Raw genomic sequence first — 15,558 nt, forward strand, 5'->3', positions numbered from 1 at the left:
CTTCTTTCTGAGGCAGCATCCTTGTGATCTTCCCTGGGTCTGTTTTGCTTTGTTTTGTTTTTTAAGAATCCCCCTCCCCCCCCCCCCCCGCTTTTTTTCTTTTGCTGGGAAAGATTAGTCCTGAGCTAACATCCTATGCCAATCTTCCTCTCTTTTTTTCCTCCCCAAAGCCCCAGTACATAGTTTATGTTCTAGTTGTAAGTCTTTCTAGTTCTTCTATGTGAGCTGCTGCCACCGCATGGCTACTGATAGACAACTGGTGTGGTTCTGCCACCGAGAACCCAATCTGGGCTGCTGAAGCAGAGTGCACCATACTTTAACCCCTAGGCCATCAGGGCTGACCCCTCCCTGGGTCTTAATGGTCATAAATTTCCTCCCTTTCCACTCTCCACATGATGACCTTATAGTTTCCTAGGTTGGATCACTTCTACTCTTGGCTGATGTTATCTATTAGGTTTGCTTTATTTAAAAGTAAATTCTTAAAATTTAAGACAATTCTATTATACAACTGTTGTTGTTAGTGCCATTAAATTGATTCAGACTCCTAGTGACCCTGTGTACAGCAGAGCAGAACCCTGCCTGTCTTTCTTTTGGCACTATTATCACACAGTGCTCTGCTGCTATTCATAGGGTTTTCATGGTCAATGTTTTTCAGAAGTGGGTGGCCAGGTCCTTCTCCCTAGTCTGTCTAGTCTGGAAGCTCTGCTGAAACCTGTCCACCATGGGTGACCCTACTGATATTTGAAATACAGGTAGCATAACTTTCAGCAAGACTCAACCACCACAGTATGACAAGCGACAGATGGGTGCTGTGGTTCCCTGACCAGGAAATGAATCTGGGCCATGGCGGTGAGAGTACTGAATCTTAACCACTGAACCACCAGGGCTGGCTATAATACAGCCGTATGACATCTCATTTCCTTCTTCTTAAGTACATTCTTATTTCAGATCTTATAATGAATGGAAAATTTTTCTAAAAGAGATATTTCAGTTTTCAACAATGTAGATAAACAACTTTACTTTATACTGAGATCCAAGGTTGTGGGTGACTAAAATGGGGTGGAGGTTAAGGCATTTGGAATTCAAAGGCTGAGCAATCAAGAGAGCAGAGTGTTGACAAGTTAATAAAGAGCCATACTGATGTCATTAAGAATCACATCAAAGGATGGGGTGAAGAGAAAAACAGTGGTCAAAGGCCAGAGTCGACTAGGAAGTTAAATGGACTAAAGGCGGTAGGGGGCAGCATGGAAAAGGTAGCATCTGTGAAGATATATTGACCCTAATAGGGAAACTTCTCACCTACCATCTGAGTTTTGGGGACTATCCTTCCTACATGATGGAAATTTCATCAACTTTCCTTCCATTACTGCCCTCACAAGTAGCCTGTCACCTGCCTGAAAACAATGTTTAGGTCTCCAGAATAAGTAGAGAAAGCAGTTCAGCAAAAGTTGAATTAGCAAAAATTAATGCTACTTTCAAAGAAAATTCTGGAGGATGTCCAAGCTCACAATGATGCCAAGGGCTCTCGATACCCATAGCATGTGATGTTCCTTGTGTGGCCATCAGCTAGGGGCACTACAATACAAGCTATACAGATACACAGGATTACCCATGTGTAGTCCCTTGTAAGAAAAAAGCCCACTAAAGAATAAAGAAAAAAGCCCACGTGTTTGGTAAGTTGAAAATTAATAATAGCCATAATTAAGTACTTTACATGTATTATATCTACTTCTCCCATGATAGAGCAAAGTAAGAACAAATGAAAACATGTGAATCCCCAATGTTAAGTGAATTTTCCAGAACGACATAAGCTGTAGCTGGTGGATCTGGAACACTAAACCATAGCAATAGGATTAAAAAACCCAAGCTCTCCCAACAGTTTGCATCACTCAACTGTCAAGGTGACCCTCGGGTGAATCATAAGCTCCATATACCCTTAATTTATTTTCCTTTTTATTTTTTAATTTAGAAAACCATGAAATTTAGTTTTTTGTTATGAGTGGTCACCTCTCCCTTCTTACCCAATGCTATAGCTTAAAAATCCAAGAAAATCCTAGGGTTTTTTCAGAAGTTAATCCAAACTCGCTCCCATATCACCTGCCAGTCCTTATTATACCCTTTCCATCCACCAATTTGCAAATTCCATTTGAAGTTTAGTTTCTAGAAATGTTCTGTCAGAAATAATTTTTTTTTCAAAAGGGGGAGGATTTTTTCTTAAGATCTCTTTCATCAAATGGGTCTATTGCCTGCCCAGCTGGTCTGCATACAGCAGCTTCTAGCAATTTTAAATCACTTTTATATTCAATGGAGATATTTATAACATAGGTAAAACTTGGATATTTTGTTCAATAGAAGATATGTACCAGTAGTTCTTAAACTTGAGAGTGCATCAGAATCACCTGGAGGGCTGTTAAAATGGGCTGCCTGCTTTCAGAGCTTCCAAGTCAGTGGGGCTGAGGTGAGGCCTGAGAATTTGCATCTCTAAGTTGACAGGTGATGCTAATTCTGGTGGTCAGGGGACCACATTTTTAGATTCTCTGAATAGCCTTATTCTATTCTTACTGTAATTTTATCCTAATCTATACCAGAGCGTGTATATATTTTAGATGTACATTTAATTAAAAGAAAAGAGAAAGCAAGAATATGAATATGATGGTGCCTGTCCATAAACTTTTTGATGATACTCATCACTCATTTAGTCTCAAGATTCAAACAACTTAATCTGCCACCTTTCATGTGATTCTGAAAAGAAAAGAGTGCTTTGGTTAAATAATAACGGTACTTAATTGAATAATGCTTCAAATTTCTTCATTAGAATTTCTGCAACATAAAATGCGTATGCTTAAAATGATCACAGGGTTTTCTCAAACTATATTAATCATCTTCTTAGAATACAACTTTATTCACATCTGTGTGCACAACTCAGTTATTTTTAATCAATTGAAGAATAACATCTTTTCTTAGAGTCTTTTGAGATATCAGCTAATCAGCAAACATTTATTGGGCTTAGGATGTACGAGGCACAGTGCTAGACTCTGAAAAATCCACACAAGTGTAATATCTTCCAGGCTGCCAGTTATCAACCACTTACTATATATTCTTTGTCATTATAACTATTCTAATTTTGTTAGCTTTTAGGACCTTGTTAAAGCTTCATTTATTATTGGGGAGGGGAGTATAAATTGCTCAGTTAAATTGATTCTGTAGTTTTTAACTACACTTCACAGAATGACAGAGTTCCACCCCTTTGAAATTCATTACATGAAGACCAGATTATCTTGCCATACTCTGACCTGAAGTGTACATTCCAGGGTTTAAGAAAATAACATAATTTAACATCTGATTATGAAAACTAATAAAAATTATAATGATAATATAATGACTCCTTAACAAGTCACCAATACAAGGATAGCCGTAAAACATTGTACATAATGGTGAAAAGGTCAAGGTATGCCCTTTGAATGCAGAAACCAGACAAACGTGTCTGCTGTTACCACAGCCAACTCAGCAAAGCTAGAAAGATAAACAAAAGACAAGTTTTCCGAAAGAAGAAACTGAGCTGCCATTGTTCCCGGATGACGTGACCACTCAAGAAAAGGATTGATGGTACAAAATCAATACAAAATTTTATGTTTAATCACTGATAATAGCAAGACTGTGACATTTTATAAAGATGTTCTTTATAATAGCATGAAAAAAATATAGACTAGACTAGAAATAAATTCTTTATAATAAAAAGGATATGGCAGGCGTTTATGGAGAAAATTATAAAACTTTGTTTAAAGACATTAGAGAAGGCCTGAAAAACTTGAGAGCTATTCTATGTTCTTGAAATAGAAAACTCAGACCCATAAATATATCAATAATTACAAATTACTGTATAATTTTGAAGAAATTCCACTCAAAATTATAATTTAATTTAGTGCAAATTTTCAAGATGCTGCGAAGATTTATATGGAAGAGTAAAAACCTAAGAAAAGAAAAGCCACTCTGAAGATGGGAGAATTTTCCTTTCCTGATGTTAAGAATTATTATAAAATGTTAACAATGAAAATAGGACACAAGTATAGACAAATTGATTAACGTGACAGAATAGAGAGGTCATAAGCACTCCCACACATTGAGGGGAACTCAATTCATGCGAGAAGTAGTGTTGCAGATCAGTGGGTAAATAATAATATTTTAATAAATAGTGCTGGAACAATTGAGGAGCCATATAGAAAAATAAAATAAAATTGGATAATCCTTCACATCATATACAAAAATCAATTCCAGGTGGACTAAATTCTTAAATACAAAGAAAAAACCTGCAAAAATTTTAAACGACAATATAGAAGAATATTTTTATGACCTCTGTGAAGGGAAATTGTTTTGAAACAAGACACTAAAAGTGCTAACTAGAAAAGAGCACATTGCTAAACTCAAGTGTATTCAGAATACAAACTTAGGTTAATTGAAAAGACATCATAGAATGAAAATATGAGCTACAAATTGGAAAATGGGCTATGTTATCTATAAATCTGACAAAGGATTAACATCCAGAATATGTAAAGAACACCTGTGAGTCAATAAGGAAAAGATAATATCCAACTAGGAAAGAGTCAAGAATGCAAGAAGCCAAGGAGTTTCCACTCCTGCCATCTTGAAATGCTGCTGCCACCATAAGAAGAGAGCTAAGCTCATCTGCTAGAGACATGAGGCCCAGCCAATGGCCAGCACCAACCACCAAACCTGTGAGTGAGGCAGTCCTGCTCAAGTCATCAGATGACTGCAGCCACACGAGTGACCCCAGAGACCCCATCAGAAGAACCACCCAACTAAGTCCAGACCAGCCGCTGCATCACCTAGCCCAAACTGATGACCTATGGGGTCATGAGCCAGAATAAAATAGTGGTTGTTTTAAGTCATTGCATTTTGGGGAGGCGATAGATAACTGACAGAGTAACTTAGCTGATCACACAAAGTGGCTGAACCCATTTTTTACTTCAAATTGTTTGGCCAAATGTTCATCATATTTCCTTTAGACCACCCTACAGTAGCTTGTGGTATGAATGGGTTATTAGTTCTTAATTAGTTCCCTGAAACTGCTTATACAAATTTTAGAAAGCCAATCCTAGAACCAAGATTCAAGCTAATAATCTTCTTTGGCAGTTACGAGAATGATCTAGTTAATGAAAATAGTACTGTACTAAATATCAGAACGTTGAGTTGCAGTCCATTTTTAAATAAAATAGTTCTGTGACATTTGGTAATTCCTTAGGGGTCTCTGAGCCTCCCTGGTGCCGTCTATAAAATGAGACAACTGATTTTTGTGTGTGATCTCTCAGGTTTTGAACTTGGCTGTTAAAAGATCAGTTCCTGGTTTTAATCTTGATTGTTTATTCCTCTCCAAACTATGTGGTTTCTTCTTCAGGGAACTGTTGAAAGCAAAAGGAACAATTCCAACTACTCCTGGCTTAAACAGAGCATATTGCTATTATCAAGTATAATAAAAATACAAACATGTCAATTGAAAAGACCCCTAGAAAGAATGAAAATATGAGCTACAAATTGGAAAATGAGCTGTGTTATCTATAAATCTGACAAATGATTAATATCCAAAATATGTAGAGAACACCTATGAGTCAGTAGGAAAAAGATAATATCCAGATAGGAAAATGTCACTTTTTATTTGGAAGACAAAATGTCACCAGGACTACCATCCTCTCCACAGATGAAGATAAGGTCCTGGATGTGGGTTTAGTAGGTTCTAGCCTCTATCCTGAACTTTAGGGTCTTATGGATCCAGCTTCCATGTTTTGACTTCAAGGTCAGCACGGGAAGAGTAATCAGAGGCTGATGCCCTGCTGTTGGAGTGAATTATGACTCTAATGTAAATCCAGCAATTCCAATTTCTTGATTTGAGTTGGTTTCCTAGTTTCCTCAGAATAAGAAAGCAAACTCTCAGAATAGCCTCTAGGAAGGTGAAGAACTCAGTTGTACTTGATGATGGTCTGTGTGGTTGTGGTTAAGCACTGTCTTATTAGTTGTCACTTTTTCCCTGCCCTACTTCACATTTTCCTTCCTTCTGATTTTCTGCTATTATTCTCCTTAATAAAATAAGAGTATAAGTCTTTGCTTTGAGATCCAATTTCTGAGGAATCCAAGGGACCAAGTTTGGGTTCCCCTGAAAGCAGATTCTGATACACAGACTTGTGTGCTGTAGTTTATCTTGGAGATGATCATAGGAAGAACAAGTGAGGGAGTGGGGGAATACGGGATGGGGGAGAGAGAAAAGCTAATAAAGTATATGTTATAAGTGAAATGTCACTGCAGGTAACTAAGGCTTAATCTTGCTACGGAGCCTCTGAGAAACCTTGTAAAACATTCCAGGGAATTGTCCCATCAAAACTTCCATTTCCAGCCATGTTGGAGTAAAAGGAAACTGTCCTAACCTCCCGCTGTAAACAACTAGAAAACTCAACAGAATATATGCAACAACTGTTTTTAGGCATTGAACAACAGTCAGCAGAGGACTAGGGCCCCTGAGAAAAGGAAACAAACATGGTTAGATCCATGACCACCCTGGCTTTTTCCTGGAGCAATTCTGGACCACTGTGCAGGACGGGAGAGCCGAAGCAGAGCACAGCGGTCTTGTTGAGTTGAAGACACACAGATTTGAATTCAGGGAGACTGAGGTGACTAGAAGTTATGGAGTAAAGCTGCAGAAAGGAGAGATCCATGCAAGAAAATAAAGCTCCAGAAATCGGCATCGAGGTTCCATTGGGTCTCTTTGATCAATACTAAGTTACACATGATAGGGTGAAACCCCAGAAGATCGGGCTCAGGCTTCCTATGGGACAGGGACATATGTATATATATATTTTTTTTAAGTTAATTTTTATTGAGTTTATGATAGTTTACAATCTTGTGAAATTTCAGTTGTACATTATTGTTTGTCAGTCATGTTGTAGGTGCACCCTTCACCCTTTGTGCCCACCCCCTCCCTTTCCCCTGGTAGCCACTAATCTGTTCTCTTTGTTCACATGTTTAAATTCCTCATATGAGTGGAGTCATACATAGATTGTCCTTCTCAATCTGGCTTATTTCACTTAACATAATTCCCTTAAGGTCCATCCATGTTGTTGTGAATGGGATGATTTTTTAAAAAAAAATCAGTTACAAATATGCTCAAAGATTTAAAAGAAAATGTGAACACAAAGAAGAGAGAAGTTGAAAAAATATATGTATACATACATAGTGTAACCTCTAGAACTGTCCAACCAAGGGACTGGAAAACAGAATATTCATCCACTAACTCCTGCCCCTCAATGAGGGTTGCTCTGAGGGCATTAAATTATAGGCCATCCTGCCTGCGAGCTGAGCAAAGTCTCTCTACCATGCTTCCCTCACCACACCCAAATAGAGAAAGCCGTCAGGAAGAGAATCAGAAGGATAGGGGAGGTTGGGCTGGGAAACTGCCAGCATGTATGGATGTTGCCCATTGCAACTGCAAAACTCACTGGTAAACAGAGGGGATATGGAGTGGGGCATCACTGCTAAAGTCAGGACAAGCCCTTCCCCTTATTATTTGTGTGGGTAGTCAGAGAAAAGAGAAACAGTATCATCTTTGTCCCTATTACACTATTGCAGTTGTGCCACCTCCGCCATACCGCAAATGTCTTTTCCGTTACTTCGGGAAGTTCAGAGAGAACATCTCAGTGGAACTCACAAGGAAGGACTCACAGTGATAGAATAGGGTCAGCCATATTTCCTCCTTTCTGGCTCTAGCTTCTTTGGTGTCATTGTTCAGGAAACCTCAAGTCATTCTTGCCATTGCTGCTTCCTGCTGATGACCTCTTAAAGTTGTGATGTGTCACATATTTTTTTCCTACTTCCTTCACCCAATGGCCACCACCTCACACACTCTTGTGTCCCATTTCCTGCCATAACACTCTCAGTGGGAGACTGCTTTGTACTCACAAAGTCTCAGAGCAATTTGGTAAGAAAACAACACTACACATCCACTTCATCCAAGACTGACACTGAAACAACGTCCATGAAATTGGTCTGAGGACCAATGGCAGATTTCTGAAGCCATTAATAATACTTAATCCCTGCAACAACTTCAGAAAGTGTTTTCTGTTATTGTCTTTGTTTTACAGAAGGGGAAATGAAGTTGGATGGAGTCAAGAAATTTGCCTGAGACCACACAGTCAACAAGTGATAGAGCTGGAATTTACTCCAAAGTCAATCTGATTCTTTGAAATCTTTGTCTTTAACCACCCTATGAACAGAAATATCTCCTTCCTCCTTTTTATGCTCCGTGTTCCATATTGACAAGAACTAATTGGCCAGTACAGCAAGCTTAAGACAGTGTTTGAATGTAAGGACCGGTCTTAGGTGTGAGGGCTTTATTGAGCCCTTGGAGTCCTACTTGTAAATATTTTCCAACAACCTCTGATTTGGAGTTAGAAAGTGAATGCTAGCATTTATGAAGCTTCTAGAATGTTTTGCCTTTATTTACTTCTGTACAGTTCACAAATTTTCTTTCATCTCATTTGTAATTAATAACATTGGAATTATGAAGAGTTGACTGTTTTTAACTTTTTTAAGAGGGAAAAGAAGCTCACACAGTTATTTCTTGCTACTTAGAGCCTTGCTTACCCAGCTGCTTGGAGCAAGCCAGAACTTGATCTCCAGTATTTAGGCTGCCAGCTCTGCCTTCTTACCTCTGCTGAACTCTTTTACCTAGGGCTCAGGATTCCCTCAACTAGTCCTGAGTCAGAGCCAAGCACACGTCCCACACATCCGCAAACCTTCGTCCTTTTCAGGTCTGGATTACACTGGTTTAGCTTACAGGGCTCTTTCTTCCCTTGACGTACCAACTTTGTTTCCGTCTTGGAAACCTGGAGTGCTACTGTCATCCTGGGGCAGCACTGAATACCAAGTTCCTGGATTTTCTCAGTCTAAATAATCTATCAGTTTCCATACAAAATGCACTCAAATCTTAAAACCATTCTATCTGGTAAGTTGGTACCACGGACTGGGATAACATTAAACTCAGTGGTAGTAACTTATAAATGAAGGTTAGAAAATTGAACCGGAACATCCATCACATCACTTCATAGGTCAAGTACTCAGTGATTCACTTTTTCTTCTTCTATTGATAACACAAGTTAAGTTTTAAAGAAAAAACCCACTTTACCACCATTTCACTGCTAGCTTTATTAAATTGTCAATAATTGTTTGAAGAATCATTTAGCAAAAGGAATTAAATAAGAGTCCTTGTTAAGATAGCTGTAAGAATGTAAATGTTTTTAAGGAGGTAAACTTGAGTAGTGAGGTAGAATGGAGCTCCTTACAAAAGCCAGCAATATATATCAGTGACTCTCACACTGAGGAGGGAGGGGGCAGCCTACAGTTTGGAAAAGCACAATCCTGGGTGGGTGAGAGCCAAGGGGAATGACAGCTATCACCAGATGAAATTAAGCATAGCTGACAGTTTCATTTATCTGTGTAGCAAATTGAATGCCCAGGAGGAGAAAAAACCGTTGAGAAATGTTGACGTAAATCATCACATTATCCAGTAAAGACGGCCCTCTTTTTTTTTCCAGAAAACAAAACAAACATTGGTTATTTTGAAATACTTTATTTTAATGTTTATTTTTGCAAAAACATCAATAAATATTTAAAGCTCTGTGTTCTAAGACATAAAGAAACATTGCATAATTAACATGAAACAAGGCATTATGCCTTACAAGGAAGACATGAAATGTCCAAAGGATATTTAGAACATTGTGGTTCTGAAAGCTTCAGCATGAGAAGTGTTGACCACTTCTCACTTCTATACTACTATAAAATCACTTCTCATACTATAAAATCATTTCAATAAAGAATAACTGACATTCCTTTAAAAAGTTAGAAAAATAGACGTACACACATATTCCCCCACCCTGACAATGACCTCACTGTCTAATTGCTTCGACTCCCCAGCCTCTGTCACAGACACTGGTATGTTGTGGGCTCCTCAAAAATATTAGTTTAATGACTGCAGGGCGTTTGCAAACCTTCTACCTTCAAAGTAAATACAAATCAGGATTGTACTAATTTGGGTTTGGCATAAAATAAACAATAAAAATAATGGTACAGTGCACAAATAGATTCAATTACATAATTATTTTATATTTAAAATAATAACATAGAATCTTGGAAAAATCAAGCAACAAATAAATAAATAAATAGTGGAGGATCCCTCCTAAGCGAAGTCAAACACATTAAGCCTGATCCAGGCGGCCTCGGGAGCTGATGATCCGTTTCTCTCTTTCTGCTTTGATTCCTGTAAGGGCAGGGCCTACTTCAGCTACAGCCACTGATCAGCTTCTTCCTCTGGTCAGTCGGAGCTGCCCCTGTAATGAGAAAAATGTACTTAGTAACTGCTTAGGAAAGCTGGCTGCACAACATTCCTCTCCTGGCCTGCCCCACTATGTTCCAGAGTTTTCTGAATTTAAATTTTCCCAGCCTGGCACCACATGGCTACTCCCTATACTGTAGCAGAGACCTCTAGGCTCTTGGATGCTCTTATTTAAGATGCTTTTCTTTAGGATGCTTTTATTTAGAAAAACTGAATTATTGGCTACAAACAGCCAGAACCCGTGACTCTTTGTCTGTCTGTCACACTGCACCTCACTTCAGCCTCACAGTAACTCACAGCAACCCCATGCAGCTTCCCTGTTTGACTGGGCTTAGATAAACCAAATAATCGTCCTTGAGCCACATGGCTAATAAGTGGTGAACCCAGGTTTGTACTCAGCGCAGCGTCACTGCAAAGTCCCTGTTCTTCACCGCTAAGCTTTAGGGCCTAAGTTGCAGAAAACCAAAGGTTCTCCTTTTCAGGTGTGAAGCCCAGAACACACTGAGGAAAAAAAAAAATGCCTGTTTTCTAACAGGGGAAAAGCTTTTTAGCATAACTGACCAACCCCAATGAGTATTTTAATGAAAGCAGCTTTACCCACACTTATTTGAATGGGGATAGAGTCAAGGGTGGGGATGGAGGGTACTAGAAATGCCCTTCTGGCACCAGAGCAGATTAATGATCTTAGTGGCAAATTAAATTGAGAAATAATTATTTTTCCCTCCTCAGCTAAACCCTGGGTTTCTCTGATACAGTTTTCAGGAGTCAGATGCCAGTGACCAATGGCTCTTACTCACTTGTTTAGCATCTTTTCGATCATTTTCTTAACCATGGGGGCTTCAGGGTTGAGACAAACTTCCTGTCCATTCTTGAGAGTGGCTCTGCAGAAAGAGGGGAAAATCCAAGTGAGGCAGGAGGTCGGGCTGGGGGTCGGGTTGGGGGCATCGGGACGGTACAGGTCACAAGGACGGTAGCAGCGGCGGCGCGCGGCAGCACTTACATGACTTCGGTTTGGGCGCAGTGGGAGCCCGCCGGCGTCACCTTCACGCTCTGGATGTTCTTGAAGTGAATCCCCTGCACGGTCTGCAAGCACTGGCAGCGCAGTTCACTGACCACGGGCGCCCCTGCAGGGAGAACGGACTCGGTTAGCGTGACTGTCCCCCGGTGGGCCCACCCGATCCCTGTCCCGCCCTTGGAACCCCAGGGCGCCGGGTCTCACCTGCCGCGCGCCGGGTGGCGGCGACCAGGAGCAGGAGCAGCAGCGCGGCCCGGAGGAGCCGGGGAGCGCAGGACGCGGTGGCGGTGGCGGCGCGGGCCATGGGGCTCAGCTCAGACGGTCGGGGCGGCGGGGCCTGGAGCGAGAGAGCTGGCGGGATTGCTGGCGGAGCGAGCTCTGTGGCTCCCCGACCTCGGCGCACCCCTTTTATCCACGATGGGGCTGCAGACCTCACAGCCCCGGGCCAGGGAAATTCCCGGACCTCCAGGTCTCCCCCGGGTGCGGAAAGAAGCGCGGCCCCGCCCTAGGATGAGGCGGGGTGCTGGGACCCGCCGGTGCCACCCTACCGCGTGTCACCTCCTGCGTGACTGTAACTGCGCCTACTCGGGACTCTTCACTTCCCTCCCTAAGTGAGTGAGCGAGGCGAGTGAGTCGCGGCCACCCTGGAGCTCCGCCTGCGAGGGGGGACCGTGGGCGCCAAGTGACCCCTAGTCCCGGGGTGGGCAGAGGGGAAAGAACTGAGGGCGGGTCCTTCTGGGAGACTCCCGAAAGGTAGCGACAGCTTTAGAGGGACAGAATCATGTCGCTTTAGTTATCAGACCTGGGAGAATTAAGGAGGGGCGAAGGGTTAAATTTTGCTGTTACCTATCCTCTATCTACATATAGTCTCTGTCTCTCTAAAGATTTTGGATTTGCATGTTTTACGTGTCTGAAGTGAATGCTCTCTGTCAAAAATACAGCTGACATCTCGGATTCCAGAGAAGAATGTTTGACACGTTCCTCTTGTTGCATATTCTCAAATCACACTTCGAAGATCTTGGTTGTGTTTTCCATGTGGTGGAAACTGGAATCAGTGTCAAAAGCTGAATCCAGTGTTAATTTCAGTGAAATTAAGGGCGGTAACGTGACCTCTTCTTTTGTAACCTGCTGAATTTCCTTCTTCCCTGAAATGTTGGAACTTCTAAAATTCTCAGGACACCTCCTTTTCCATGCATGAGGAGATCAGACTTGATCTATGAAATTTGGGACTGGAGATCACTTTAAAGCTGCGGAGAGGCAGGTTGGTCAGGCTCACAGGGTTCACCTTTTCCCGTCTATCCATGGACAAAATAGCACATGGACGCTAGAATGGGTACCTGCTGTGTAGCAGCCTTACTCCGGACGTGGGGATGAAATATGAAATGCTGAGTCACACGTAAAACCCAATTGCATTTACTACCAGGCCCTTCTGTGTCGGTTCCCCCTTTCTCTGGAAGCAAACATTGATGTCTCTGTTTTCTGACCAGGAATTTCAGTCTTTTTACCTGATGCCTTTACTAGGTTTTCTCCAGATGTTTTGTAGATCTTTGATTGACTCAACATTAGGTATAGAAGGTTTAAGTGTGTTAATAAACAAAATCCAACCGAGAAAATCTGAAGATCTAACTGGCTTTATTAAACAATTCATGAATCAAGCAACATCCCAACTAGGAATTAGGAGGGTGCTCTGAGCAGTTGTACAAAAGGGAAGGGTTTTTACAGGAAGAAGGATGGGGCAAGGGAGCTGTTATCGGAAGAAAAAAAAGATTCTTTTTAGGTCAGCCCATCTCCTCTTGGGAGAAGGAAACTAAACAGCAGGGGTCTTTATCATGAAGATTGCCTCTTCTTCTTCTGTGGGGGTGGGGAGGGGATGGAGAGGGCCCACCTGATAGACTACCTTACTGATGCTTGACCATAAAATTCCAGACTGTTCTATTAAGATTACATTTCTAGGAGAGGTTGAAACTGCTGTTCGATGAGATATTAAATCTAGGTTTGGTATCTTTGGGCTGTAGCATGAGTGACATCATTTGGGGCCAGTGGTTTTCTTTTTAACAAGTGTAGGTCTTCAGATTGGATTCAGACCTCTTGGAGATGTGAAATACGATGGGAGGGGGAAGGAGAAAGAAATGGCCTCTAGCCAAGGGATGAGTGTCTAGGGACAGGGCACTAGGCAGCCCAGCTCAGTGGATCAGAGCCTGCCCGCCATAGCCAGCCATTGGGGTGCAACAAAGTGCCTGGATTTAGTTGCCACCCATCACCTGTGAAGGGAAAGAGAGAGAATCCCCCCCCACACACCCCTTTTTCTAAGGTTCTTATGGCTGGTCAAATAAATAAAAAGGCAGGTTAGCAGGAGAGAATCAAACAGAGTTTAATAAAATGTACATGTGGGAGAAACCCAGGAAAACTGAGCAACTGGCCAGAATGGCCAAAGCTGCCACCTTAAATACCATCATCAGCTAAACACAAAGGAGGATGCAAGGGGTAGTGGTTTGGGACTTCAAGGGGGAGGAAGGCCATTTACATGGAGATGGAAATGCAAACGTTTGTTAAACAAGTTTTGCTGGATCAAAAATGGGCTTGTTGGTGCCTTGCTATCACACCTATTTTTATATTATACTATAGTTATTTTATGTTATTAGCTCCTTCCTGTAACAGGCTTTCCGTGTTCAATTCTTTTAGGCAGTTTGGGGGAAGGTTAAGTGTTCTTCCTGAGTCTTCTAAGCCCTTATTGTCTTCAGCTCGAAATAATCCACATACCAGAGTGGCACATTTTGGGGCAGCCTGCCTTGAACCCCATCATCTGCAAGTTGTTAAATATTTCTTTACCTACCCCAACATAGTGTTAAAAAACAAAATGATTCCACCCAGTAAATTTGAAGATCTAATTGGCTTTGTTAAATGATTCATGAATCGAGCAGCAGCAGCCCACTTAGCATCTTGAAGGGTGCTCTGAGGAGTTGTACGAAATGGAAAGTTTTTATAGGCAGAAGAATGGTGGGGCAAGGAAGCTATTAGTAAAAAGAAAGAAAAGATTGTTTCAGACCAGGACATCTTCTTTTGAGGAGGATGGAATGGCAGGGGTCTTCATCATACAGATAACCTCACTGTGCCAATCAGGAGATTTCAGATTGACTGTTTAAAGATCACATTCCTGGAATAGGTTGAAACCATAATTAATCCTTGGTTTGCTTGTGGTGGGGGGCCAATGACTCCATTTTAGGTCTGTTATTTCTTTTGTAATGGTAGTTATGAGAAATGAATCAATGTTTGTGAGAGCCAGCACCAATTAAGTGACTTATAAATGTTTGTAAAATAAATAAAATGGAAATAGCTTTCTCCAACATCGCCTAAACAGAAGATCGTTTTAGAATTCTTCTATAAAGAAAAATAAATTATAATGAAAATGTTAACTCTCCAATTTTTCTTTCCACATCTAATATTTTCTGTACCAGGCTTTCTGAAAGGAAGGCACATCTGTACTCTACTGGGAGATGCACTTATGAGATTTCTTGATCTGAGATTTTTTATATGAGATTTTTTTTTTTACTGCTGACATCTATCACTGATTTATTTTATAGTCCTACTTTCCATCATTTCATCTATAAAAAGGAAATTTGAAGGGCTGGTCTGGTGGTGTAGTAGTTCATGCGCTCCACTTTCGTGGCCTGGGGTTCTCAGGTTCAGATCCCCAGATGACCTAGCACTGCTTGTCAAGCCATGCTGTGGTGGCATCCCACATAAAACAGAGGACAATTGGCACAGATGTTAGCTTAGTGAGAATCTTCCTCAAGTGAAAAGAGGAAGATTGGCAACAGATGTTAGCTCAAGGCCAATCTTCCTCACACACACACAAAAAAGGAAATTTAAATTAAAGACTCTACATCTTATTTACTGGAAAAGATTTATAAAATGAATGACTGTCTTTAAAAATACTATAGTGTTTATCGGTATAATCCTGAGAGAAAAATCAGGAAAATTAAAGGGAGATTAAAATTTGTATTAAGCAGTAGGAAATAAGAAATAATCTAAAAGTTGTAAAGTATGGGACTAGCTCATGAATAATTGAGAATTTGTATGGTTACTCCTCTTGTTATCAATAATTTTCTGGGATTTGATGGGAAGCTGGCCCAGAAATACAAAAGTTATT

At 40.9% G+C, this 15,558-nt stretch overlaps 1 protein-coding gene and 1 long non-coding RNA gene across 2 annotated transcripts in view; one reads left to right on the plus strand and one right to left on the minus strand.

Moving 5' to 3' along the window:
• LOC138923458 (uncharacterized) overlaps positions 1–15,558 on the plus strand; it is a 37,123-nt gene that overhangs the window by 9,321 nt on the left and 12,244 nt on the right. The gene's annotated exons all lie outside the window — the stretch shown is intronic.
• CXCL2 (chemokine (C-X-C motif) ligand 2) lies at positions 10,373–11,712 on the minus strand. The gene is made up of 4 exons (NM_001143955.1): positions 11,613–11,712; positions 11,394–11,517; positions 11,191–11,274; positions 10,373–10,388 (listed from the first exon to the last, which is right to left on the minus strand). Exons 1-4 carry the CDS (start codon positions 11,710–11,712, stop codon positions 10,373–10,375), a joined length of 324 nt encoding a protein of 107 aa, NP_001137427.1.

Source organism: Equus caballus, chromosome 3 (assembly GCF_041296265.1).
Source record: "Equus caballus isolate H_3958 breed thoroughbred chromosome 3, TB-T2T, whole genome shotgun sequence".
Classification (NCBI taxonomy): domain Eukaryota; kingdom Metazoa; phylum Chordata; class Mammalia; order Perissodactyla; family Equidae; genus Equus; species Equus caballus.

Bases quoted from the DNA above. Each gene is read 5' to 3' on its own strand.
- CXCL2 (NM_001143955.1), bottom strand. From the start codon at position 11,712: ATGGCCCGCGCCGCCACCGCCACCGCGTCCTGCGCTCCCCGGCTCCTC. The intron at 11,518-11,612 runs GTGAGACCCGGC...TTCTCCCTGCAG, and splicing joins CGCCACCCGGCGCGCGGCAG to GGGCGCCCGTGGTCAGTGAA. The intron at 11,275-11,393 runs GTAAGTGCTGCC...CTCTTTCTGCAG, and splicing joins TGCGCCCAAACCGAAGTCAT to AGCCACTCTCAAGAATGGAC.